We start from the raw sequence: 24,426 nt of genomic DNA, 5'->3' as shown, positions 1-24,426 counted from the left end.
AGTTGATTTAAATCTCTCTAAAGGTTGTAATAAGCCTTTCCGTATTATTCTTCCTGAGCTACGGCCTGCAAGAAAACAAAATAGGCTGCAGTGCAAGTCAAGAGAAAGTCGTGGAAAGCTAGGATAGCCTCTCCTGAATGAAATAATTTTTAATTCTGTTGGTAATATATTCTACTTCTACTATTTTTTTCTTGTAAGTCTTGTCATAATGACATGGTAACCATTTAGAAGTTATACTGTTTGGCCCCAATCCAACTAAGAAAGCTATGTCTAAATAGTTCCATTGGTTTTATTTAAGTCCAAAATGGATGCAATAGTAGCAGTTCTGTGTGAATATGGAACGGTCCTAGTTGCCTAGAAAAAGGAAGGCAGGGGGACCCAGTCAAAGAGATTTGTGTAAAGAGTGCAAATTCCTGTGCCCACAGCTAACCTCCCAGGCAGAGGCCTGATACCAGAAGTCATCCACAGCTGAGGAAAAACAACTGGGGAGGGGGATGTCATGGAATTAATGGCAATTACTCATGGAAGGATTCAGCTCCACTCACCCACATACCACTTTTGCTTTTAAAATCAGATCTCTCATCACCCTCTTCTTTATTGGGGCAGTTCTAGATCTATATTTGGCCCTTATCCATGACTACTTTAAAGTGGCAATAATAGTCACAAAGCATGGGAGAGGCCTTGGGGGGTGATGACATCATGCAAACTACTGTGAGTGACCAGTCACAAGCAAACAGTAAAAGCCTTGCTTGTGTAGAGAAGCCCTATAGGTTTGGATGCAATACAAGATCACTCAAAATATGTTTTTAATGGTTCTACATACATGGAGAGGGGGAATTCCCTAGGTATGCAGAAGTATATAAGCTTGTAAATTAAATGAACAATCATTTTAACCACTACCCCACAATTCTGTGAGCTTCCAGGACTTGTGAGCTCCCAGGACCTATATGATGTCATTGACATAAAAATAAAAATATACCATAGGAGCTCACATCATTGTGAGTTACTCCTCAAGATGAAGTGGGGTTCATCGTGAGAAAGGGGATCACAGCTATGTTAAAATCGTGATCGCTCATTTTCCCCCCTACACACCTCTTGGCTCCACACCAGGGAAAAGGGAAAATGGGGCCAGAAGATAGACTGTGTGATTCTAACAAAGCTATCACTAAGAGCAGTCGAGTGATGAACTGTTAAAGGAGTAAGGTTTTTTTGTTTTTTAAAAAGAGAATAAAAAATGTAAGGAGAGAGAGAGAGAGAGAGAACTGATTGTCCAGAGTTGGGGTGGGGGAGTTGTGCACCATAAAGTTAAAAAACTCTTGTCCCCAGCTACAGAGCAATAAAACACTCAGGTTCTGGGCTAGTAGCCAGACCATAACTTGAGCCCTTTAAAATTATATACCATAGTTGAGAAAGGTTTCAAGAAGATTGGTGGCACGGGGTTGATGGTGTCTGTGGCAACCCCCCCCCCCCCAGCACTACAAGGTTCCTGTTCCAGGATGTCCGGAGGGCTGGGAACACATTGCAATTGATATTGCAATTCCTCTGTTGTAAATAGTCTGTTTGCATTTGTTTGTACGGCAGGCTTTAGTGCCATATTTTGCTGATATAATCCTATCTATAACCACTATGTAATGTAATACTGCCTCTGTTCTTACCTTGTACATGCTTACATTACATTTCTGTTCCACATTTCTTACAGGGATGTCAACTTTCTGGAGTGCTTTTTCAAATGTGAAACTACAGCCTAGGTAGAAAACCACCAGATCTTTAAGCTGTTCAGAATATTCCTTCAGGCTTGTCAGAATTCCTGTACACATTCCATTCTCATATTTCCTATACTGCAGACAGTCAGTTCTGCAAAAAAATATTTTATTTATTTAAAGAATTTGTATCCCACTTTTTGGCCAGTAAGGCTCCCAGAGTGGCTTACATAAGGTCAAGAAGAACTACAATGTTGTTAAAACGTGGGCTATGCAAAGAGGTGGAGATAATGAGTGTTTGCTTCATCTTCCTCTCATCACAGTTGGATGTAATGGTTTCTGTGAGGAGGAGAAAGATTCAGTTTGAGTATGCTGAAGTGGCAGCAGGTGGAGAAGGCAGTCTGCCTCACAGGCCTCTTCTAAATTAACATGATCACTATGAGTCCTCTGTAAGTAATTATTTGAACTCACCAACTGGAGTGAGACTGCAATACTTAAACTACATACCTGGGAGGAAGCCCCACTGAACCCAGTGGGAATTGCTTCTGTATAGATATGTATTGGATTGTACTGTCACTCACTTGATTCAGGTTGCTATTTATGGATCTCACCTTATGTGTAAAACTGGTGTGAGGGGGGTGGCGGGAAAGAATCCCCTCCACCCAGCCCTTATGGTTGTGTCTATCATGCCTGGCCTGCTACAAAGATCCATTAACACAACAGCACTGTTAGAGCTGACATCTCAGTTCAAATTGTTATGTACTCCTATTTTCCTTGCATGGTGAAAAATTTCAGGGACAGCATTAATGGCTTAACTGATAAGACTCCAATGCCTTTGTAAAATTTGCTTTATTTACAAACACACAAGCAGAACATAAGTGGGAATGAAAAGTCACTCCTGCAAGGCAAGAGATCCACACACCACATCAGATTTAATCCAATTCCTGACTACCTTTCCCTCTTCAGAACTGCCTACTGCCTTTTTTCATCCACAATATGCCAAGTTCTCATCTTAGACCTGACCTCTGTAGATGAATTGTTGAGAGAAATGGTAGAGTCACCCAGCAATTTCTATTTATAAAAGATTTATAAGCTGCCTTTTAGGGAAAACCTTCCAAAGCAGCGTAAAGCAAAACACAAAGCTACAAAACATGAATAAAACAATGATGATGATGTTGTCATCATCAAAAACAAAAAATCACAACAATTATAACCAGACAATAACATATCCAGAATGGCCTGAGTAAAATCCTAACTAATTAGATGGCAGAGTAAATAGCTTAGTCTTTAGGTAGTGCTTGAAGGCTGTAATAATCAGGTCTGGATCCTAAAACCATGGATACTGAGGGAGCTATTCCAGTGACCTGCTGGATGTGTGTCATGCCTGCCTTCCTGCCTGAGGCCAGCATGAAGGACACCTGCAGCAAGTGCAAGCTACCAGTTCTGCTGGAAGAAAAAGCAAAGGGACTTGAAGCACATCCCTTTACACTCCAATTTATCAGGGAAGGTGGGAAGGTTTTTAGAGGCAAGGGGCCTTCCTGAAAGAACACTCAGAAATGGAAGGTCCTCAACGAAGAGGAAGAAACTGAAGAGTAAGAGGTAGGGCGAATGGAAGAATGTGAAGTCTGCTAAAAATGGAACATCTAATACATTTTTACGTTGCCTTGCTGATAATTTCACCTTTTAGAAGGTGGAAAGAAGAACAAGGGGATCTGATCTCCTGCACTTAATCTTGATTACCAGGACAGAACTGATTGATCTCAACAGCTGCGCAGATACAGATAATAAAATAAAAAAGGGGGGGAGGAATGGCCCCATTCTTCACCCCCCGTTTTTCTTTTTTTTATTTGTAGAAAGTGGGGAAAGTTTGAGAATGAGGGAGTACTAGAGACTTTCAGCTTCTAAATTTGAAGTTGTGTAATCCCAAACTGATTCTAAAAAACAAAGAAGCCTGAAATGAACTCCGGTAATTCATTGATCTATGGAAAATGAAAATGAATATGAACAATCCCAATTGTATCACAATTTCTGATAAGCTCTAATGTCCATATAGATATACGCCAGACAGTGTTAATCCATGCATAGTGTTAATCCATGCATACCTAATATCAGAATCACTGTTCAGCAATGGGCAATTCCATTCCCCTGGTTTCCCTCTATACAGTAGAGGAAGTGGCCCATCATTTGCTTGGCAAAATTTTTCAAAGTCATCAGCAAGAGATTTATGCAGAATTATAACATTTGCTTGCTTAAATCCTGTAAGAATTAAAAACAAACAAACACACAAACAAAAGTTTAACGTTTAATAGATACATTCTCAAATTAAAATATTTCTCCGTCATTCTTTTGGGCATGTTCAGGAACAAAAGTGAAAACTCAAATTTCTGATATTGATTCCGCTTTTTTTCCCTTTCTTTTTCTTGCAACATCACATTTTGAACCACATATTTTGCCTTATATTGTTTTCTCAGACAATTTCAGGAATAGTCTACTTTTCCTAATGTCATGTTTGGACTTATTAAGACAAGTCTAGATAAATCTAGATAAATCTGTCACTTCTCATGTTTTGGGCCTAATCCTTTATAAAATTTTGCCCAGTCTGGTCACCAACGCGCTCCTTTTCTTCCTGTTTTGATAAGGTTCAGCTTCATCTCCTGTAAGCCATAGCACAGGTCAGGTATGCACAATAGCTGCAACCGATCTAGTCATACTTGTTAGTTAGTTATTTGTGACATTTGTATATATTTGTGACATAAACTCAGTTCTCTAGACAGTTTACAAACATATAAATCAATCATTATCAAAACAGATGTAAAACAGTATCAATATACCCAGCATAACGAAACCCAGTAAAAAACAAACAGTACAATATGAGTCTAAAAATAACACAAGCTAGCAAAAAAAAAGGTATAAAACTAACCTATAAACCAGCGGGGGGGGGGGGGGGGAGGGATTAGTGCCAATCATCTAAACTTCACTAAAGATCACATTGTAGGTACCAGGTGAACCTCTCTACAGAGGGCATTCCATAACCAGGGAGCCACAACTGAAAAGATCCTCTCCCTAGTGGCCACCTACATCACCTCAATGGGTGGGGTAACCTTGAATCTATTGCATATACATTTTTCCTGACTTAAAATAACAGAAAACTGGTATCATGGCAGAAATGTCAATCCAATATAATTGACACAGATTCTTTATTTACACTAGAATATGTTTCCAGCAGATTTAGTCTAAGCTAAAAAGGACATTATTGAAAACATACAGCTGAAAGCGTGCACTCATATTAGTATAAGAAAGTATACAGTGCAACCCTATGTATGTTTACTTTGAAGTAAGTCCCACTGTATTGAATATATTTTGCTTCTTTGTAAATGTATTTACTATTGCAGTCTAAAATTTAGAATATTATGCTAAATACAGCTCTTGGTATCTGTATCATTGCTCTAATCCCAAAGTCCCATCAGAGCTGCTAATGGCCTGCAGTCAATTTCTGGGCCCAATTCAAAGACCTGACCTGCTTGGACAGGGTTACCTGAAGATTCACCTCTTCCCATATATACCTGTCCATCCTTAAGATATTAATCAAAGGCCCTTCTCCATTTGACAAGAAACAACATGCGAGCAAAAGTGAAAACCAATTTAAAAGCCTTTAAATAGCAGGAACATGCTATATTAAACCAATGAGTCACATTGTATGTGCTTTGTGAACACCCCACAGGTTACAAACAGTGATGTTTGTAGTGAAAGACTAGTATTTGTGACTTAAGTAACATAAAGAATAAGATGAGAGTGAGAAATGTGGGTTAAGACTGTGTTCTAAATTCTAAAACTGTATCCCTAACAAAGTATTGTGCAGTGTTTCATACTTTTCTTAGTTACAAATAAACCATCCTTTTGGTTATAAAGTATATACGTACCACACCTTCATATGGATTCCAGAGTTGTATACATAAAAATCCAAATATAAACACAGTATTAAAATAACAACAAAATGAAAACAAAATTCAATTTGACAGGTAATAAACAAAGACTATTCAACTAGCCCTGCTAAATGGGGAGGCCTAAAGGGCTATCCCAAATGCATTTTTCATTGCAGAATTTACACAGAAGTAGATCTACAACATAGTCCTTTCATAATGTTGTTTACTGTCGCCTACATAATTCCCCCAAATTTCAGCCTCTTACCACTTGTTTTATTTCTGGGGGCGGGGGGAAACCCAGACGTGAGGATTAAAATATCCCCAAAATCTACTGATTTGGCCATTGGAGTGCGTTTATATCCCCAAAACAGGCAACTTACCTGGGGCATAAATATGTCTGATGGAATTTCCAAAGAAAACTGAGCTAGGAAAGTGAGCTTAAGTACTCTGAGTCTTAATAGTTTGGCACAAAACATGGGATTTCATTCAAGAACATTTACCTCACCAGAGAAAGAAATGTAAATGGGGTAGAAAAATATGCTACAATACCAAGAAAAAATCGTTTTTAGTAATAATAAGGTTTTACCATGACAGTTTGATACTTCTCTAATATTTCGATTTTATAACACACTTTGTCTGACATCACAGACATATTTCTGTTTGTAATGCATTTTACCACCCCAAGATACATTGGAAAATGGATTGGGGAAATAAAATCCCCGTAAAAGACATTTGTGTATATTTTAATGTTTGTTGGATAAACTCCTGCAAGCGCTGGCCAATTGCACAGCCAGCTTCGCTTCTGCTTCTCATTTCCTGTATGAGGAATGAGGAGTGAAATACACTTGGCCAGAGATTGCAGGAAATTCTGCTCCCCTTCACAATTGGAATCCCTGTTATCTCCAACCTTTGATATGAGATAACAAGGGGCTCCTTCGCACCACTCACCCACCCATTGAGACCCTGGGAGGGTTTGCACATGATTCTAAACCATGATTTAGTGTTATGTGCAAAGCCCTGGGCTCATGTGCTCCTCCCTTCCCCTTCTCCTTCTCCGTGGCTGGGAGAAAGAGTAAATCAGCAATCTGTTTCATTTTGTCAAATTCCAGGCTTATCATGTTGTGTGAACCACAAAGCACAGTTTAAAATAGACTGTACTCAAGGGGTGGCCAGAAGGTAGATGAGGATCTACTGGAAGATCTCTGGATAATTTGCAGGAGATCTCAGGGAGAATTGCAGCAGATCACCAAGGATTTCTGACTTTCCATTGCCTAAAGCAGCAACAAAATGTCTTCTCCTCACATCAAGGCTTTCCACACAATGAAATGCAGAAAGAATAGAGAGGGGGGAAGTAACCAAGAGTAGATTTTTGTGTGGAAAGCCTGGAAACTCTGTTCACTTCTGGTACTCAAACAAGTTCCTGGGCACAGAAATGTTTGATTTTGCACCAGGCTCCAGTTGGTGGATCTCGGGGTTCTAGTAAAAAACAAAACAAAATACATTCCAGAAGCCTACTATAGTCAACTGCTAAACAAACCAAATACAAACATTGACTTGCTTAGGGAACTACAATTTAATTCTAGACGATGATTCCTTGTCCAAATGGAATGACAGGAGGTATTAGAAAAAAGTGAAACTGAATGCAGCTTATTTCTGCTCCTGGCCAAATGGGAGGAGCAGAGAACACCTGAGCCTAGTACTTCATAAAGGCACTTTTCTGCTTGTGCAAAGAGCTTTAAACCATGGTTTAATGTTATGTGCAAATACAGCCATTGTCTTGTGATAAAACTGACTAAACTGAGTTCCTGCTGAAGGATTTTAACTCAAATATGTTGGAGCTACAAAATTTCTTCATTACAAGCCATTTTCTAACACTTGTTAAAGTCCTACCAAAAGAATATCACTGACATGCCAATTTATATACAACGTAAAGATTTACCTTCTGCCATTCCAGAAGTATTGCTAATGCTGAGTTTATTTAAACGAATTAGGTTTCTGACAGCCTGTGGAAGAAGAGTTTTCAACCCTCCTGTGAAAATTATCTCTTCATGCTGGAAAAGAGAAATTTTATAAATTTAAATAGAACATTTGGTGATTTTTAAACCAGTGATTTTACCACTTTGTTGATGAATATTAGATTTATAATTTATTCTCCTTCAAACACCGATCTGACCCATTGTGACTGATTAGCAAAGGATATAGTTCAGCAACCAAAGGCAATATAGCCTCTAGTTACTTTCTGTAATAAATTGGTTTTTAACACTTTTTAAATTAATGATGTTTTCAGATGGAGAGCTCTTAGCACTACCACTCAGAATGCATTGTGCAGCTCTTCTCTTTAGGTGCAATCCTATACATGTCTACTTCGAAGTAAGTATCACTGAGTTCCATGGGTTTTAGCCCCAGGTAAGTGGGTGTAAGATTGCAGCCTTAATGGGCTTTCTGTGTTAAGAAAAAACATGGAAGTAGTGAGAAAATATGAAAGATGACACTCTCTGTAACCCTGCCCACCCCCCACCCCCCGGAATAAAATTCTGTGAATTCTGAGTCATGGTGATTGCACCATAAAAATATTGTCTGGAAGCATCCTAACTCAATGTATACATTTTTTAAAAAAATACATGATTTTTTTTTTAAAAAAAACTTGCTTGCAGGGTGGATTTGATTTAAATCATGATTTAAATCACTACTCAGAAAGACTTGATTTAATCAGGTGACTCCCCACCCCCAAGAGCATTCTTCCTCACTATATTTTACACAACTCAGAGTTACCAAAGACTCATTCTTGCTGGTATAATCTTAATATTTACAATTAGATAAAGGTTTTATTTTTAGAGTAGCAACTTTTCAGATTAGTTTTACAATTATATCATACTATTAGAAACACATCATAGATCGATAATTATGAAATTATTGTGAGGTGAACTATCTCCAGTTTAATAGGTTAATCATTCATATTTGGACAACTTTTCTGCTGTACTTTATTGGAAGGAGAAAAATAATCTTACCGAAACCTCTGGAAGAGCATGACATTGTGAATGGGTTAATGGAATTCATTTACCAAAAAATTTAAACAGTCTCATGCTACATAATTAAAAACTAATCCTCATTTCATGATGAATAACCTTTGGACTATAATGTATCTTAAATAGAAAACTATCTTTAGATAGATTTTTCTCAAAAAGTATTTTATTAAAAAAATCCGATTTAAATAAAAAAATCTGATTTAAATAAAAAAAATATTTTTTTGATATATTTTTTTAAATCATTGATTTTTATCCACCCTGAAACTAAGTAAAACTAAAGTTATGGTCTCTTCACCTTGACAGCCAAAACAGCAAAAGGCTAATCTCAATAACTTTCCCAACATTTTATAAACATCAGCTTTAATTTTCCACAATTAATAAGAAAACCAAATCAAAACTCTAATTACCTTACCTCTAAGTTTAATTGTAATTCTTTTGAAGCCATGGCTAGGAAGGAAGGCAATTCCTGAAGCAGCAGCAGTGTTTTTAAGCATGAAAGACTCAATGGTGTTCTTTTAAAACCAATGAGTTAATTTTCAACATATAATTGGTTATATATTTCTAGCAAATGTTAATCCTTTTTAACAATACATAATATTTTGCTACTGCAAGATTCCAACTAAATAATTACTATGAACATCTACACTTTCAGCTATCCTTTTATGCCATATTCTAGAGCAATAGTTGTATGATGGCATCATAAGCAGGAGGGGAGCAGAGCAAAACAACTAAATTAATTCCTCCTGTGGTCCTTATCACTGCTACCAAGTGAATGTCTTCATTTCCTGGCTGCCTCTGCTAAAAGTGCCAAGGTTTAACTTCTGCAGTTTATTTAACCGACCTAGCCAACTCACTGTAGTGGGTAGTGCAGTAAGGCAATTAGGTGTAGGGTGAAAATCAAGGCATCAGACCAAAGTTAAACCAACAACAAATTCAGATTTTACTAAATGTTTTGAAAAGTAGCAATTTAGCAGTTATAGTGGTGGTATTTCTAGGGGAAACAGATGTTTAAGCAGCTTATTATTGAATCTGCTCTGTGGGGTTTAGGATTGCAAAGTAGCTCTTTTCTACCTCCAATGCATCTTCACAGTGTTACCCAGCAGAACTGTTTTGGGTGAAGGGGTTAATACAATCTGACCCTGAAAGGGAATTGGTCACACCCTCAATGGCTTGCTGTGGTAAATTCACAAGACACTTTGAACAAAAAATTGCTTGTATCTGGGTCTGACATGACTTGGACTCCACTGCTACTGTAGTTCCATTAACGGAGGTATCCAGAGCACTGTCTTGTTCAGCAATATTGGATGCGTTTCAGTTGTTCAGTTGAGGATGAGGATGCAGACAAAGTGCATGGATGAGTTTGACCAAGCACTTTGAATTGGGCTTGGAAATGGACTGGAAGCCAATGCAGCTGACAAAGAACTGGTTTCATGTGAGCGAATCGAGGAATCCCAGTGCAAGGTATCTATTGAAATTGACTAAAGTTTGGCTCAACCAAAGTTAGGGGCTTTATAAATGCAAAGCCTCAAGAAAAAACAGACTCATTGAAAAGAGGAAGTAATGACTCTGAGGACAAGAAATACAGAAAAGAGGAACCTAGAGAGGTACAAGAACTCATTTGTTGACTTGGTAGTAGAAATAGTTACAAGGATGTGTCATTTTGTGGTTAAAATTGCGGTACATGAACATAGCCAGACTGCTAGGTGTGGGAGGAGGTCCCTGGGAGAAAGGGATAACAAGTGACATAAGGTATGAATAAATATAAACAGGTGGAAGTAAAAGAGTACAGTGGCCACTGCTCCCAGATTGTCCCTTCTTGAGGGGTGCTTAAAATGGGCACAGATCTGCAAAGGGGCACCAAGACTGGGGGTGGGTTTGGGGTTTGTTTTTATTAACTTTTGCAGTTGCACTCCTTCTCCTTCTTCAGAAAAAAAATGGTGGCTAGGAAGTCGTTCTGGGATGTCGCATGGCCATCAAGACACTGGGGGAGGATCATGTAAGCTGGTAAGTCTGCAATCCTCCTCTCCCCTCCCTCCCTCCCTCTACACCCTATGGTGTAGACATGCCCACAGGCACGCTGCAGAATATTGGCTAAGCCTAGGGTGACCATATGAAAAGGAGGACAGGGCTCCTGTATCTTTAACTGTAATGTAGAAAAGGGAATTTCAGCAGGTGTCAATTGAAGAGGGTGAAATTCCCTCTCCATCACAAGAGTTAAAGCTGCAGAAACCCTGCCCTCTTTTGTATCTGGCCACTCTACTATAGCTAGTGTAGCTTTAACTGTTGTGATGAAGAGGGAATTTCACCCTCTTCAATTGACATCTGCTGCAATTCCCTTTTCTACATTACTGTTAAAGATACAGGAGCCCTGTCCTCCTTTTCATATGGTCACCCTAGCTAAGCCATAAAAGGTATACTGTGCTTACACACACTTATAAACAACTTTGGGGAGGGGCTGTAGATGAGTAACAGAGCATCTGCTTTGCCTGCAGAGGGTCCCAAGTTCAATCCCCGGCATCTCCAGGCAGGGTAGGAAAATCTCCTGCCTGAAAACCTGGGGAGCTGCTGCCAGTCAGAGTCAACAATACAGGGCTAGATGGACCAATGGTCTGACTTGGTATAAAGCTGCTTCATATGTTCCTAACTTTACACAGAATAGCTGGGGAGGGCAGTGAAGTAGTGACTGGAATAGCACGACATGCTAACCGATCGTGCTTGATGATCCATGAAGGGCTAGCATGTCATGTGAACCCAGACAGCTTTCAGCGGTGTGAATGATATCAACCAATGGGTTGTTCTGGGGTTGTTTTAGCCATGAGAAAAGGCAGAGGCCACCAGTGAGGGAGGAAGCAGCAGCCAGGCATCTCTCCACCGTGCCTGGGTCCAGCTCCAGCTGAGAGCCCCCTCCCTCCTGCTACCAACTGTCTCTGCAGAGGCCACCAGTGAGGGAGGAAGCAGCAGCCAGGCACTTCTCCACCGTGCCTGGGTCCAGCTCCAGCTGAGAGCCCCCTCCCTCCTGCTACCAACTGTCTCTGCAGAGGCCACCAGTGAGGGAGGAAGCAGCAGCCAGGCACCTCTCCACCGTGCCTGGGTCCAGCTCCAGCTGAGAGCCCCCTCCCTCCTGCTGTCTCCTGTAACTGCTGAACTTTCCAACTAAGATTGTAGTGCCTGAATTTGCTTTCCTTTTCCCCTTCCTCCTCCTCCCTCCCAATCCCCTTTCCTTTTGTGTCATGTCTTTTAGATTGTAAGCCTGTGGGCAGGGACTGTCAAGAAATACTTTTGTAAGCCGCCATGAGAGCCTTTTTTGGCTGAATGGCGGCATAAAAATACTTAAATAAATAAAATAAATAAAATAAATGAGGGTTTGGCGTATTGTCCAAATCTGGGACACCTAATCCATCATGGTAGAAGGGATTGGGCAGTGGGCCATTTTGGCAAAGGCGACAGAAACCTCTGCCACTCTTGACAAGCACGGCCATGATTGTTCTTCCAAGCCACTTCCATTGCCCCTTTCCTCTTCCCAGTGAGAGCCCCTCCAATTGTGCCAAAATGGCATTTCGAATGGGTTGTCAGTACCTAGTCTGGAAGCTGGAGCTAATGCACAATGCAGCAGTTCGACTGTTATTGGGAGCTGCCCCTTTTCAGCATTCAACTCCTTTGCTGTGGGAACTCCGCTGGCTGCCCATTCACTAAAGGGCCAGATTTAAGGTTTTGGTGCTAGCGTACAAAGCCCAAAACAACTTGAGACCAGTATACCTGAGAGAGCACATTCTCCCTTATCAACCTGCTCAGACACTGAGAGCATAAGAGGGTATGCTCCTGGTAGTTGCACACGGACTTATGGCCCAAATAGAATCCATTCAGAGAAGAGCCTTCAGTGTGGTGGCCCCCTCCCTAAGGAACTCCCTGCCTCTGGAAGCCAGGCAGGCACCACACTATGTTGTTTTCGGCACTTCCTTTTTTTTCTCCCCCCCCCCCCCCCCAGGAAGCATTTCTTGGTGAACAGACATGGTTTAATTGGCCCTCTCTTTTACAAATAATATTTATAATATTGTTTTACTATTTTTATATTTGTATCATTCTATCTCTTGTTGTTCACCGCTCCAGAATCTGCATAGATGTAGAGCGGTATACAAAAATGTAAATAAATAAATAAAGCCCAATAAGAACTTTCTTAAGAAGTCCAATCATAGACTTAGCTGCAAAGAGGCAAAGCAGCATAAGACTGAACACTGTGGTCTCAGTCAGAACTGGGGTGCTCTTCATTTGTTCTAATACTGGTGAGTTATTCAGAAGTTCAAGTCAAGGTGGTGGTGGGGTTTTTTGGAGTCGGGAAGGGCAGGAACTGCGCTGATGTAGAAAAGCCTCTGTTGCTTCATCATACACCAAGGGAATTCCTGTCTTGACAAGAAATAACCAAAAAGGGATTTGTTTAAAGGTGAGTGAACTGGAGCTATCCAACCCCATTTGCCTTACATTTAGTGCAGGAAAGCACTTGCAATAAATGCCTGTGATTGCGCCAGAAGAATTATTAGAGACCTGGTTTGCCAGTTAACAGGATATCGCAATACTAAAGAGAAATGCATAACTTCCTCTGAAAGATTACTTGTAAAATTACATCTAGATTCTCTGGCTTCAAGAGGAAATAAGGCTCAATGCAAAGCAGCAGTGGGATATGATTCTAAGATATTTTCTTTAAAAAGTAATAAGCCTATCTGATGCTAAAGTATGTGCCAAATGTAGCCACACACATAAAATGTAACAGTATCTATAAGTGTCCACTAATGAACTTATCCATACAATGTAAACAAAACTAAACAAAACTTAATTTCACTTTGGTCTTTCAGAAATCATTTTAACTTCATTTTCTCTATAGATGCTTAGGAACTTCTCTCAAATGATCTTCCTAGACTAGAGAATTCTAGTTGGTTTAACAGCCAACTCTTCCATCATACAATGCTAACCAAACGGTTGCACCATGCAAGACAGAAAAGTTTTCAAAGGATCACTTTATCTTTTTACTAGTTCTATTACTCAAGATAAATCAGCAACTTTGGCAGATAATTACAGCTCTAATTGCCCAGAATTAAAACTATCCTCTGAATTTCAGCTTTTGTGTGAGTTAAGTTTAACACCAATTTTGCTATTTCTGGTTATTCCAAGGCCAAGGTTGTTCTAGAAATGTTTGAACTTGGCATTAATGACCCCAAAAACCATTTCACAAATTTACTACATCAGCTGTACTTTCTAGTCACAAATCTAACTCCACAGAGTATTGTGCCACCTTAAAATTTAACAAATGTATTTTTGCATAAGCTTTTGTGGGCTAGAGTCAATTGTAGTCCATTATAGTTGACTGCAGTCCACGAAACCTTATGCCACAATAAATTTGTCAGGGACGCAATCCTATGCATGTTTAGACAGGAAACATGTTTAGACAGGAAAAAAAAGACCACAACTCCCAGCATTCCCCAACCAGCCATGCTCCTCAGACTTTTTTTTTCTGTCTTAACATGCATCGGATTGCACTTTAAGGAGCCACAAGATTCCGTACTGATCTTGCTGCAGACTCAACGCCATTTCAGGAAATGGTAAAAAGAATAACTCCGAAAGTGGGTTCTACCTTTCCTGTTCTAACCTTTCAAAAATGTATATTTTTAATTAATTATTGTTGTTAGAACAACAACGAGAGCCAACATTTTCGAGGGCCCTCCACCGGCGACGACTCGAGAGGTTAAGACACTCACCGTCTTTTCTCCGTGTTTAAGCAACTGGCTCTCTGTCTCTTTTAGGCCCGGCCCACCTAAGAGGCGGGAGCAAAATATTTACTCGCAAGTGGGAAGAAGGTAAATGGGATGGTGAAGAAATGGGGGGGGGGGAGGCGGAGAGAGAGAGAGAGAGAGACAGACAGACAGAGACACAGAAGCTCCTGATAGAGGCAGCGCAAGCGATTGGCGCAGGAACTGAACCAATGGGCGCGCGCGCTTTTTGGCGGACGAAGGGGTGGTAACATGCAACGGCCTCTGGCCAACCGTCGGCGTGGTGTGTAGTCTCGCAGGCCAATGAATGTTCACTGCCCCCCTCCCGCTTCTCTCATTGCTTGGGTGGGGGGTGCGAAGTAGATAGAATCTCTTCGCTATTACAGCTTCTTCTCCCTCCTCCTTTACTCCTCGTTCCTGCCCCCTTGGGAGCCTTTTCTCTCCCCCACCCCAGGAATGGGGGACGGTGGGTGAATGAGAGGAGATCTGAAGGGTCGGAGCGGCCAAAGGGACAGAGTGTTAAAATTTAGGGCTTAATGTAGGCGATCTTCTTACTATTATTATTTATTATTATTTATTTATTATTATTATTATATATTTTTTTAAAAAACAACAACGCTCAAAACATGGAATACGTTTCTTAAGAAATAAAATCGCCCTCTTATTTGGGCGGCGGTGACAGGAAGCCTCTGTGTCCCTCACCCCTTGGCGCTGCGGGGAGGGGGGCGAAGAGGAGTGAGGGGAGGTCCTGTGAGGAAATGGAGGGACCCTCCGAGCGCTCCGCGGAAGAACGGGAGCTGTCTCTCTTCACCGTCAAGCACGAGCTGAAGAACGGTGAGTTATGTCAGCCTCTAAAAAGGCTGGTGGTAAGGATGGCGAGCGCGGGGGAGGGGGGGAGTGTGTGGCGGCGGGAGGCAAGGGGTCAGAGTGGGGCAGGGTTATGAGGCACGGAGAGAGACTGTGTAGGTCTGAGTGTCCCAGGGTGGGAAGGGATTGAGGCGACACGGTTGCGTGTGACGGAAAGCTACTTTGGGGCAGGCAGGTCGGGAGAGAGGAGAGCCTCGGGGGCCGACGGTGTGGGTCGTCGAGGCGCTCGAGGGAAATGTTGTTGACGGGCTGAGGAAGGGGCGGCGACTGAGGCCCACCAGAAAGACTCGAAGGAGGACGGGGAAGCGGAGGAAGAGGGCCTTGGAAAGCGGCAGTGGTGGATGAGGGGAAATGGGTTGGGTGGAGTGTGCGGGACAACAAGCGAGAAGAAGGCGCGATACGTCAATCAGGGACGAATCCTGCTGGGGTAGCCCAGATTGGTGCTTTTGGTGCGTAGAGGACTGGACACCTGCATCCCCATCTCTGCGTTTTGTGACTGTCTTTACAAAGTCGGTACTGGTCCAGGGCAGGGGAATTTTTTTCTAGATTTTCCTGGTTCTGTTGTCCCAAATGCTGTATACTTCATTGTTTATCGCCTTGTGGAGCTAATTGTTGTTTGTATACCATAGCTCTAGTAAGGACAATAATGAGGACATCGAGAAGAACATTAATGTTGTTATGTTGTGCTGATTTAAAACAAGAAAAGAAAAGAAAGCTTTGAGGGCAGTTTGAGTGGTTTAGTTGAGAGTTACTGAACTTCATAGTATGTGAACTGGTACTTTACTTCTTCAGTGATTAGTCATGTATTGCAGACAGTGAGGCAGTTAATGCAATAAGGGTGCAATCCTATGTACATTTAAACAGAAAAAAGGTTCTACAACTCATGCTGGTTTGGGGAGTTGTAAGACTTTTTTCTGTCCAAATGTGCATAGGGTTCCGCTCTAAAACGAAGCTTCCACTCAAAAGAGGATCCCAGCTGTAAATGGAATTGAACCTTAGAATCCAACCATTCACTATGAAATACCAAAGATACTGTTCTCTCTTTTTTTTTTTATCAGACATAGAAAACCTGAAATACTGATGGAAGCCCTGTGGCTGAGTGGTTTCCAAGTCTGGGAGATAGGCTAATTGCCTGTTTTGGATGGGGTTGCACTCCCTTTGAAAGATCAGGTTTATAGCCTAGGGGTACTCCTAGATCCATCACTTTCTCTGGAGCCCAAGTGGCCATGCCAGCTTGGAGTGCCTTTTACCAGCTTTGGCTGGTTTGCTAGTTACGGCTTCTCTTGGATGGGGATATCTTGGCCTTGGTGGTACAGGTATTAGTAACCTCAAGACTGGATTACAGGAATGTGTAAGGCTGCCTTAAGACTGCTTCAAAGCTGGAACTAGTGCAGAATACAGCAGCTTGGCTTTTGTCAGGAGCTGCCCCTTTTCAGCATGCAACTTCTTTGGTAAGGGAACTCATTGGCTGCCTGTTTGCTACCAGGCCATGTTTTGGTACTACTGTGCAAAGCCTTAAATGACTTGAGACCAGGATACTTGAAAGAACGCCTTCTCCCTTACCAACCTTCTCAGTCACTGAAGTCATCAGAGGGCATGCTCCTGGTGGTTCCATATGGACCTATGGCCCAATTGGAGTCCACCTGGAAAAGAGCCTTCTGTGTGGTGGAATTCCCTGCCTTTAGAGGTCAGGCAGGTGCCAAAGTTGTGTTGCTTTTGGTGTCTCCTGAAAATGTTATTTCAGGAAGCCTTCCTTGACTTACCAGATGTGATTTTATCAGAATTCAGTTTTATCAGAACTCTGTTTCTTTTTAAAAATGGTAATTATTTTAATATGGTGTTTTTATTTTCTTATCATATCTGCTGTTCATTGGTCTGAAATCTTGGATGTGGAGTAGTATACAAATGTTGCAAATAAAAAGATAAATGCTAGAGAGACAATAGATTTAAAAGTTCAATAATTCAATTTTTAAAAAGGATGGGGGAGAACTTATCTAAACGGTTCAGTTTGGGTGTAATAAGATTTTAAGAAATTGAGAATGTCTTTTATTTTTAAAAATAAGTTAAATGCAAGGAGGCCAGGTAGAGAGTGACACTTTTTATGGAATATGGTATCCATTTGTTGAATTTGCTGGTATTGAGAGGAATGTGTGACAACCTCCTGAGACACATGGAACTCTATGGCCTGATCTATTGGGATGATGAGTGATGGCTCTGTTGGGTGGTCTTGTTTATAACTCTAGGTGATCAGAAAGACTATGAAGAGGTTGACTCACATGTAGTGTGGTTAGATTTGTTACTGTTAGTTATTACTTGGAAAAATTCAATAAAAAAGTTAAAATATGTAAACATTATGCATTAAGTTAGTAAGTTAGTACCTCTTTTGAGGTACATGTGGTGAGGCTCTTCGCTCCACTGCGACTGCGGGTTGCAGTTCTGTACCGCCCCCCAGGCTCGTCCTCAAAATTTATCTCTGATTTATCTCTGATTTTGATTCGTGGCTGTCCTTTTTCCTCTCTGACAACTGTCCTACTCTTATCCTGGGTGATTTCAACATTCATGTGGATGACCCTCAAGATGCTGCAGCTCTACGATTTCGCTCATTATCTTCCTCTTATGATCTTAAGCTTTGGTCTGATGCACCCACACATTCCCTTGGACACTGTCTGGATCTTGTTCTCACTCGGAATTGCTCTGTGTTGGACTTTTCTACTGCTCACTTTCCGCTGTCAGATCATCACCTAGTTTCTTTCAATATTACTCATAATCCTCCTCCTTCACGTCCCGCTTCTCGCTCTTGTCGTGACTTGCAATCTATCAATTACGAGGCTTTTTCCCAGTCCCTAGCCTCCTCCCTTCCTTCTGTCTGTTCGGCTGTCTCCTTGGACTCAGCTGTCTCCTTCTTTAATTCCTCCTTATCTTCAACTCTTGATAATCTTGCTCCATCTACAACTCGGATAGTTCGCCCTTCTCAACCCCAACCGTGGCTCACCTCTTCCCTCCGCTACCTTCGCTCTTGTTCCCGGGCAGCTGAACGCCTTTGGCGTAAGACCAGGGACCGGGCAGACTTTGTCCATTACAAATTTGTACTTTCCTCTTTCTCTTCTGCCATCTCACTGGCCAAACAGCAGTACTACTCAACGCTGATCCAGTCAAATGCTAGGCATCCTCAGCGGCTCTTTGCGTCCTTCAATTCTCTTCTGAAGCCTAATCCGCCATCTCTCCCCGCCTCTCTGTCTGCTAACAACTTTGCCTCTTTTTTCAATGCTAAAATCCAAACTATCCGCTCTGATCTGGCCAGCTCTGCTCCTCTTCCAGTTCCTGTTCCTCATCTGTCAGCTCCTCCTGCAAATTTCTCTGCGTTTCCTTCGGTCTCTGCGGATGAACTGTCTACAATACTGCGCTCTTCGAAGCCTTCCACTTGTTCTCGTGATCCGATTCCTTCTCGCGTCTTTATTAATCTTATTCCTGCTATCCTCCCTTCCTTGCTACATATTATTAATCTTTCTCTGTCCTCTGGTTCATTTCCTTCTGCTTTTAAACATGCTACAGTCTCTCCCATTCTCAAGAAACCTACTCTTGATAGGCTATCTCTGTCTAACTACCGACCTGTCTCTTTGTTGCCGTTTGTTTCAAAGATCCTGGAGCGTGCGGTCTACTCTCGCTGTCTTGACTTTCTTTCTAGTAACTCTGCTTTGGATCCATTTCAATCTGGATTCCGTCCTCTGCATTCCACCGAAACAGCCCTTACTAAGATCACCAATGATCTCCTTACTGCCAAGTCTAAAGGCCATTATTCCGTTCTTATTCTCCTTGATCTAACTGCAGCCTTTGACACGGTTGATCATGATCTTCTCTTAGATTCCCTTCATGACCTTGGATTTTGTGGCTCTGTCTATAACTGGTTTGCCTCCTATCTAGCGGGTCGCTCTTTCAGCGTGTTGACTAATGGCAGCTCGTCTTCCTCCTTTCCCCTTTCAGTAGGGGTTCCGCAAGGCTCGGTGCTTGGCCCATTGTTGTTTTCCTTATACATGTTGCCCTTGGGCAAGCTTATTCAATCTCATGGTCTCCAATATCATCTGTACGCCGATGATACACAACTATATCTGTCATCTCCGGAACTTTCTCCTGATGTTCACGATCGTATCTCGGCATGTCTTTCAGATATCTCAGCTTGGCTGCTTCATCGTCGTTTGAAACTCAATATGGCAAAGACTGAATTGCTTGTTTTTCCTCCTAAACCTTCTCCTCATCTCTCATTCTCTCTTACTGTCAATGATGTTACGCTTACTCCGGTCAAGGAAGCTCGTAGCCTTGGCTTTATCTTCGACTCCTCGCTCTCCTTTATTCCTCATATTGAGGCAGTAGCTAAATCTTGTCGATTTTTCCTGTATAATATTGCCAGGATTCGATCATTTTTGTCTGTCTCTTCTGCCAAGACGCTTGTTCATGCACTGGTTATTTCACGGTTGGACTACTGCAACCTTCTTCTCTCTGGCCTTCCTTCTTCTCACATCAGCCCGTTGGTTTCTGTTCACCACTCTGCCGCAAAGATCATCTTCTTAGCACGCCGCTCCGACCATGTTACTCCGCTTCTGAAATCTCTTCATTGGCTTCCAATTCAGTTCAGAATCCAATATAAACTTCTCCTGTTAACCTTCAAAGCTTTTCACGGTCTAGCTCCTTCCTATCTCTCCTCTCTCATCTCACACTATTGCCCCGCTCGTGCTCTTCGCTCCTCTGATGCCATGTTTCTCGCCTGCCCAAGGGCCTCTACTTCCCTTGCTCGGCTTCGTCCATTTTCGTCTGCTGCCCCTTACGCCTGGAACGCTCTTCAGAACATTTGAGAACTACAAGTTCAACCACAGCTTTTAAAGCTCAACTAAAAACTTTTCTTTTTCCTAAAGCTTTTAAAACTTGATGTTGTGCAGACTTCTACTGTTACTTTCTACTGTTAGTTTTTCCCTACCCTGTGCCTGCTTACCCTTCCCTGTACCTGTTGGCATTCTCTTCCCCTCCTTATTGTTTTACTATGATTTTATTAGATTGTAAGCCTATGCGGCAGAGTCTTGCTATTTACTGTTTTACTCTGTACAGCACCATGTACATTGATGGTGCTATATAAATAAATAATAATAATAATAATAATAATAATAATAATAATATATCACATGGTACCATCTAATTGAAAATGTGTAACCATCAGATGAAGCATAGCATGGTAACAAACGTGTCAAGGCTGCAATCCTGAACACATTTAGTTAGGAGAAAATGAATTCAGGTCCATATGTATTTCCAAATATTTATTTACTAGCAAATGTACCCAGCTTTGCACTGGTTGGAATAGCCCTTGATTTGATACAGTGAAGCTTTCAAGCAAATGTACTCAGCACATTGTGCCCACTCTGTCTGAGTGAAGGCACATCTACTCGTACTCCTAGGCACACCCCCTGTCATGGAGCACCACCACAGCCCCCTAAAGGGGGGAATGCTTACTCCATTCCCCTGATGGAGGGACTGGCATATAACTGTCCCCTGGCCTACTAATTTCCAATGGCGTCAAACTGTATGGACTGCTAAACTACCCTATTTCTTCAATTCTAAGACACACTTTTTCCCCATATAAACATCTCTAAAAATGGGGTGCGTCTTAGAATCACGGGTGTGTCTTAGGTTTTTTTTTTCTTTTGGTGGTACTGAAATTAGTGTGCATCTTACAATCGAAGAAATACGGTATGTGCTGGTTAGGGAAGACTTCTCCTTGTGGCTGAAGATGTTACTGCAGGCTTCAACCAGATGGACACATTAAAATTAATATGTTTTAAAACAAAATAACTCTGAGTTGCAGGCCCCATGGGCCCCCCCCGGTATGCATGCCAAGTTTCAAGTATCTAGAGTTTATGTTACAATCTGTTTTATTACCTTATCAGGTCATATATTTTGATTTTGTTACTTGCCCCTGCAAATATCCACATAGCTTGACAGTAATGTTTAATGCTCTGTGAAGATTTTGGAACATAAAATATCTTAATTCAGAATGCTAAGGGTAGAAGTTGATGTACTAGTGCTTCAGCTGTGGTGGAAACTGTGTGTGTATACATAAGTTGGGTCTATCTAATTTCTTTTCAAATGTTTTTGGAAGGAAAAGGTTTGTTTGATGCTAAAGGATTACTTGTCTACAGTCCGATGCAGGATTTAAAAAATATTCTTCCTAGTTTTAAAAAGCAACTTTTGCAAACAACTCAAATACTGTAGGATACTACAAAGAGTGGTGACCACTTAAATCATCGTGCCAGCAAAACTGCTTCTCTCAGTAGAATGGGGATGGGACGATTCCCCCCCTGCCCCTTGCAGCCTGATATGAATCCTCAAAATACAATCTGGAAGGTCTGGGGACCCTCTGGAGCAAATTTTGATTTGAGTGTAGGGGGATGCAGGTGGGAGAAAGTTCTGTCAAATGAGTAAAAGTCTGCTTGCACGCCACTGGATTTTGCCCCGTGTTTTTGTTTGGATTAATTTGCATTTAAAATATAAGTGCACAGCATATGACAACAACATGACGAATGGCCTATTGATTTGTGTCAAGAAAAGAATGCCCTAAAATTCCTTGCTTGATGTTTGATGTAGTGTCAGTGGCTACACTATCAAACAACAGGAAATTATTGCATGATTTGTAGCACAATCCTATGCACGTATACACAGAACTAAGTCCCACTGAGTGATATGGGACTTACTCCCAAGTAAGTGGGTATAGGATTGTATCCTTAAAAGCATGATTGAAGAGACCCTTCATTTTGTCTTTGTGGTCAGTAGATTTTGTTTCAAGGGAATATCTGGGCATGAAAAATGCTGTAGATAAGTCTCCATGAGCAACATTTTGTTTTATGTATTCAGATGTGATTTTATGAAGAAACTGCAGTTGGTCTTAGTGGAGTTAGGGTGTTTTGTATAGCTGATATGTGTAGGGGTTGCAGATTGCTGTCTCACTATTTTCTAATTTTCTAAAATATTGAAATGCTTACCTCCCACAGTTTTAGTTTTTGTTTGTGGGATGCCATGCGAAGGACAAATGAATGCAACTTGTTTTCTTACATTATCCTTAAATTGCTAGTTTTCAAAATAATAACATATAAGAGACTTCTGCATAGAAGAATTCTGTATAGGCATGGTAGAAAGGCATAAGAGTGTTCTATTGTTAATCTTGTTGGCTGGATCAGCCATTCAGCTTCTTTATTAGTGTATACTTTCTACATAAGGACTATATAAGTATATTGTACATCCATTGTTGTACATGTACAGCTTGTAATATAACTTCATTAAGTGAATGTCAGGGTTATTTTTCTTTAACATAGTGGGCAGAAATGTTTTGAACATGTGTGTATTGTTCAAACAATCCCAAGAAGTCCCAAGTGTCTGAAAAAGTAAATTTAACTGCCCTACTTTAGCAATTGCCTCTGGCATTTGGGAAAGAGTTCTGTGCAGTAGAAACAGTTGCTCTACATCTACAAACTGCAGAAGATTTAACCACATGACAAAGAGGGTTTTGATCCAGAGACCTGTCCTTTGAGTGCATAAATTGACACTGGATGGTACTGCAAATGGCAGTATACATGTATATGTTATTCTGAATGTAGGTTCAGTTTTGTGAAGGCATCCAATGTGACCTCCATCGTGCCTGAATAGAATTTGTAGGGTGGATATGTACATTCCCATCTTTCTATGCAAAGCTGAAAGTGAATTTTATCCTACCTCAACTACTTCTTATGCATTATATTCCATGCTCTCTAGATGTACAGGGATGCTGCTACATAAATAATAATATACACTGACTAGCCACTGTTTTTATTAGTCCTTTGTTTGAAATTGGACTATTTTAATTTGCTTTTTTAATCTTCTTTCTTTTTACTGTTTATTCCTATGTGCACAACTCTGGAATATTTTAGATTGGGAGCAGTATATAAATATTATAAGTAAATAAATATTGGGATTAGAATAATATGGGTTGGATCCAAAGGTTCTATTCTTGAATCGGAGGAGCTTCCATGCACAGAAGAACCCCTTCCACTCACATAAGGTCCTTCTGTTCATGGAATGGAACCTTTGGATCCAACCTATATCTTCTCACTTTTAAGTAAATTAATATATTAATCTTAATCACTTCCAATTTTGTGTGCATTCCAAGGTATATTTTGTTTCACTTATCCTTCATGCCTTGTAAGTGTACTTTCTTTCTTAATATTTAAGACTGCCTGTGCATCACTAGATAAACTAGATAAACATGTAAACTAGTATAGTCATGATGTCTATATTTTACCTGCAGTATTGGAAGCAGTATGCCTATGCATGTCAGTTGCTTGTGAGCTTCCCACAGGGAGCTGGTTGGCCACTGCGTGAACAGAATGGTGGAATAGATTGGCTACTTCGTCTGACTTGGCATGGCTAGAGATGTGAAAGCCCGGAAACCCCCCCGGAAAAATTCAGAAAAAAAATTGGGTTTTCTCCGTTTCCCCCCCGAAGCCTTTTTTATTTTTTCTGAAAAATTTAAAAAATTTTAAAAAATGAAGAAAAAAAGGATTACGGGATGTTTTATTTTAGCATGATGAATAAAATGTTTAAGACAAGGTGTTCAGATATTTACTTCTCCAAATGATTTCTAAAAACTGTACAGTATCAGATTATTACAATGTCTGTGCACCAAGGACAAGCAAGTCCTAGTTTACAACTCTCAAACGCAAGAGGAAGATGCATTTCTGCCTCTAGGGGACACTTCCATGGAAGCAGAGACTGAAACTTATACTGATAGCTATAGGTCAGAAAATGAGTCTGATTAAATTTCATGCATATTCATTGAATCTTGGTCCCCCCCGCCATTTTTCTCAGTTCTTTTTATGGGAATGGGGGCTTTATGTCTTGACACTGGAGGACTAGCGGAGACATAAATAATTTTCTTTGTTACTAATGTTGGTGGTTTCTTCAGTTGTTATTTTTTAAAATTGTTTTTTGCCTGCTCCTCATAAACTGGCAGAACCAAAGAGGTTCCTTACAGTTCAGGTGTTCCTAACAGTTCAGGAGCTTGTAGCTTCATTTGTTACCAAAAAAAAAAGTAAAAAAAAGTAAATTAAATTTTTAATAATTGTTTGAATACACTACT

At 40.9% G+C, this 24,426-nt stretch overlaps 2 protein-coding genes across 3 annotated transcripts in view; one reads left to right on the top strand and one right to left on the bottom strand.

Annotated features, from left to right (window-relative positions):
- The window catches only part of DGLUCY (D-glutamate cyclase), a 32,385-nt gene extending 17,865 nt beyond the window's left edge, over positions 1 to 14,520 (bottom strand). The window contains exons 1-4 of the mRNA XM_063117959.1: positions 14,397 to 14,520; positions 7,563 to 7,674; positions 3,803 to 3,956; positions 1,656 to 1,854 (exon numbers count right to left, since the gene is read on the bottom strand). Of these exons, the coding sequence (XP_062974029.1) occupies positions 1,656 to 1,854; positions 3,803 to 3,956; positions 7,563 to 7,572 (363 nt within the window). The 5' untranslated portion in view covers positions 7,573 to 7,674; positions 14,397 to 14,520. The remainder of the gene's footprint in view (positions 1 to 1,655; positions 1,855 to 3,802; positions 3,957 to 7,562; positions 7,675 to 14,396) is intronic.
- Positions 14,521 to 15,038: 518 nt separating this feature from the next.
- Positions 15,039 to 24,426, top strand: part of RPS6KA5 (ribosomal protein S6 kinase A5) — a 45,428-nt gene continuing 36,040 nt past the window's right edge. The window contains exon 1 of one of the 2 annotated variants that reach the window (XM_063117960.1): positions 15,039 to 15,242. In XM_063117960.1, coding sequence (XP_062974030.1) covers positions 15,167 to 15,242 — 76 coding nt within the window. In that variant the 5' untranslated portion in view covers positions 15,039 to 15,166. The remainder of the gene's footprint in view (positions 15,243 to 24,426) is intronic. The other variant, XM_063117961.1, reaches the window with a different exon arrangement.

Source organism: Elgaria multicarinata, chromosome 2, assembly GCF_023053635.1.
Source record: "Elgaria multicarinata webbii isolate HBS135686 ecotype San Diego chromosome 2, rElgMul1.1.pri, whole genome shotgun sequence".
NCBI lineage: Eukaryota > Metazoa > Chordata > Lepidosauria > Squamata > Anguidae > Elgaria > Elgaria multicarinata.
This window is presented reverse-complemented; position numbering and strand designations above follow the sequence as displayed.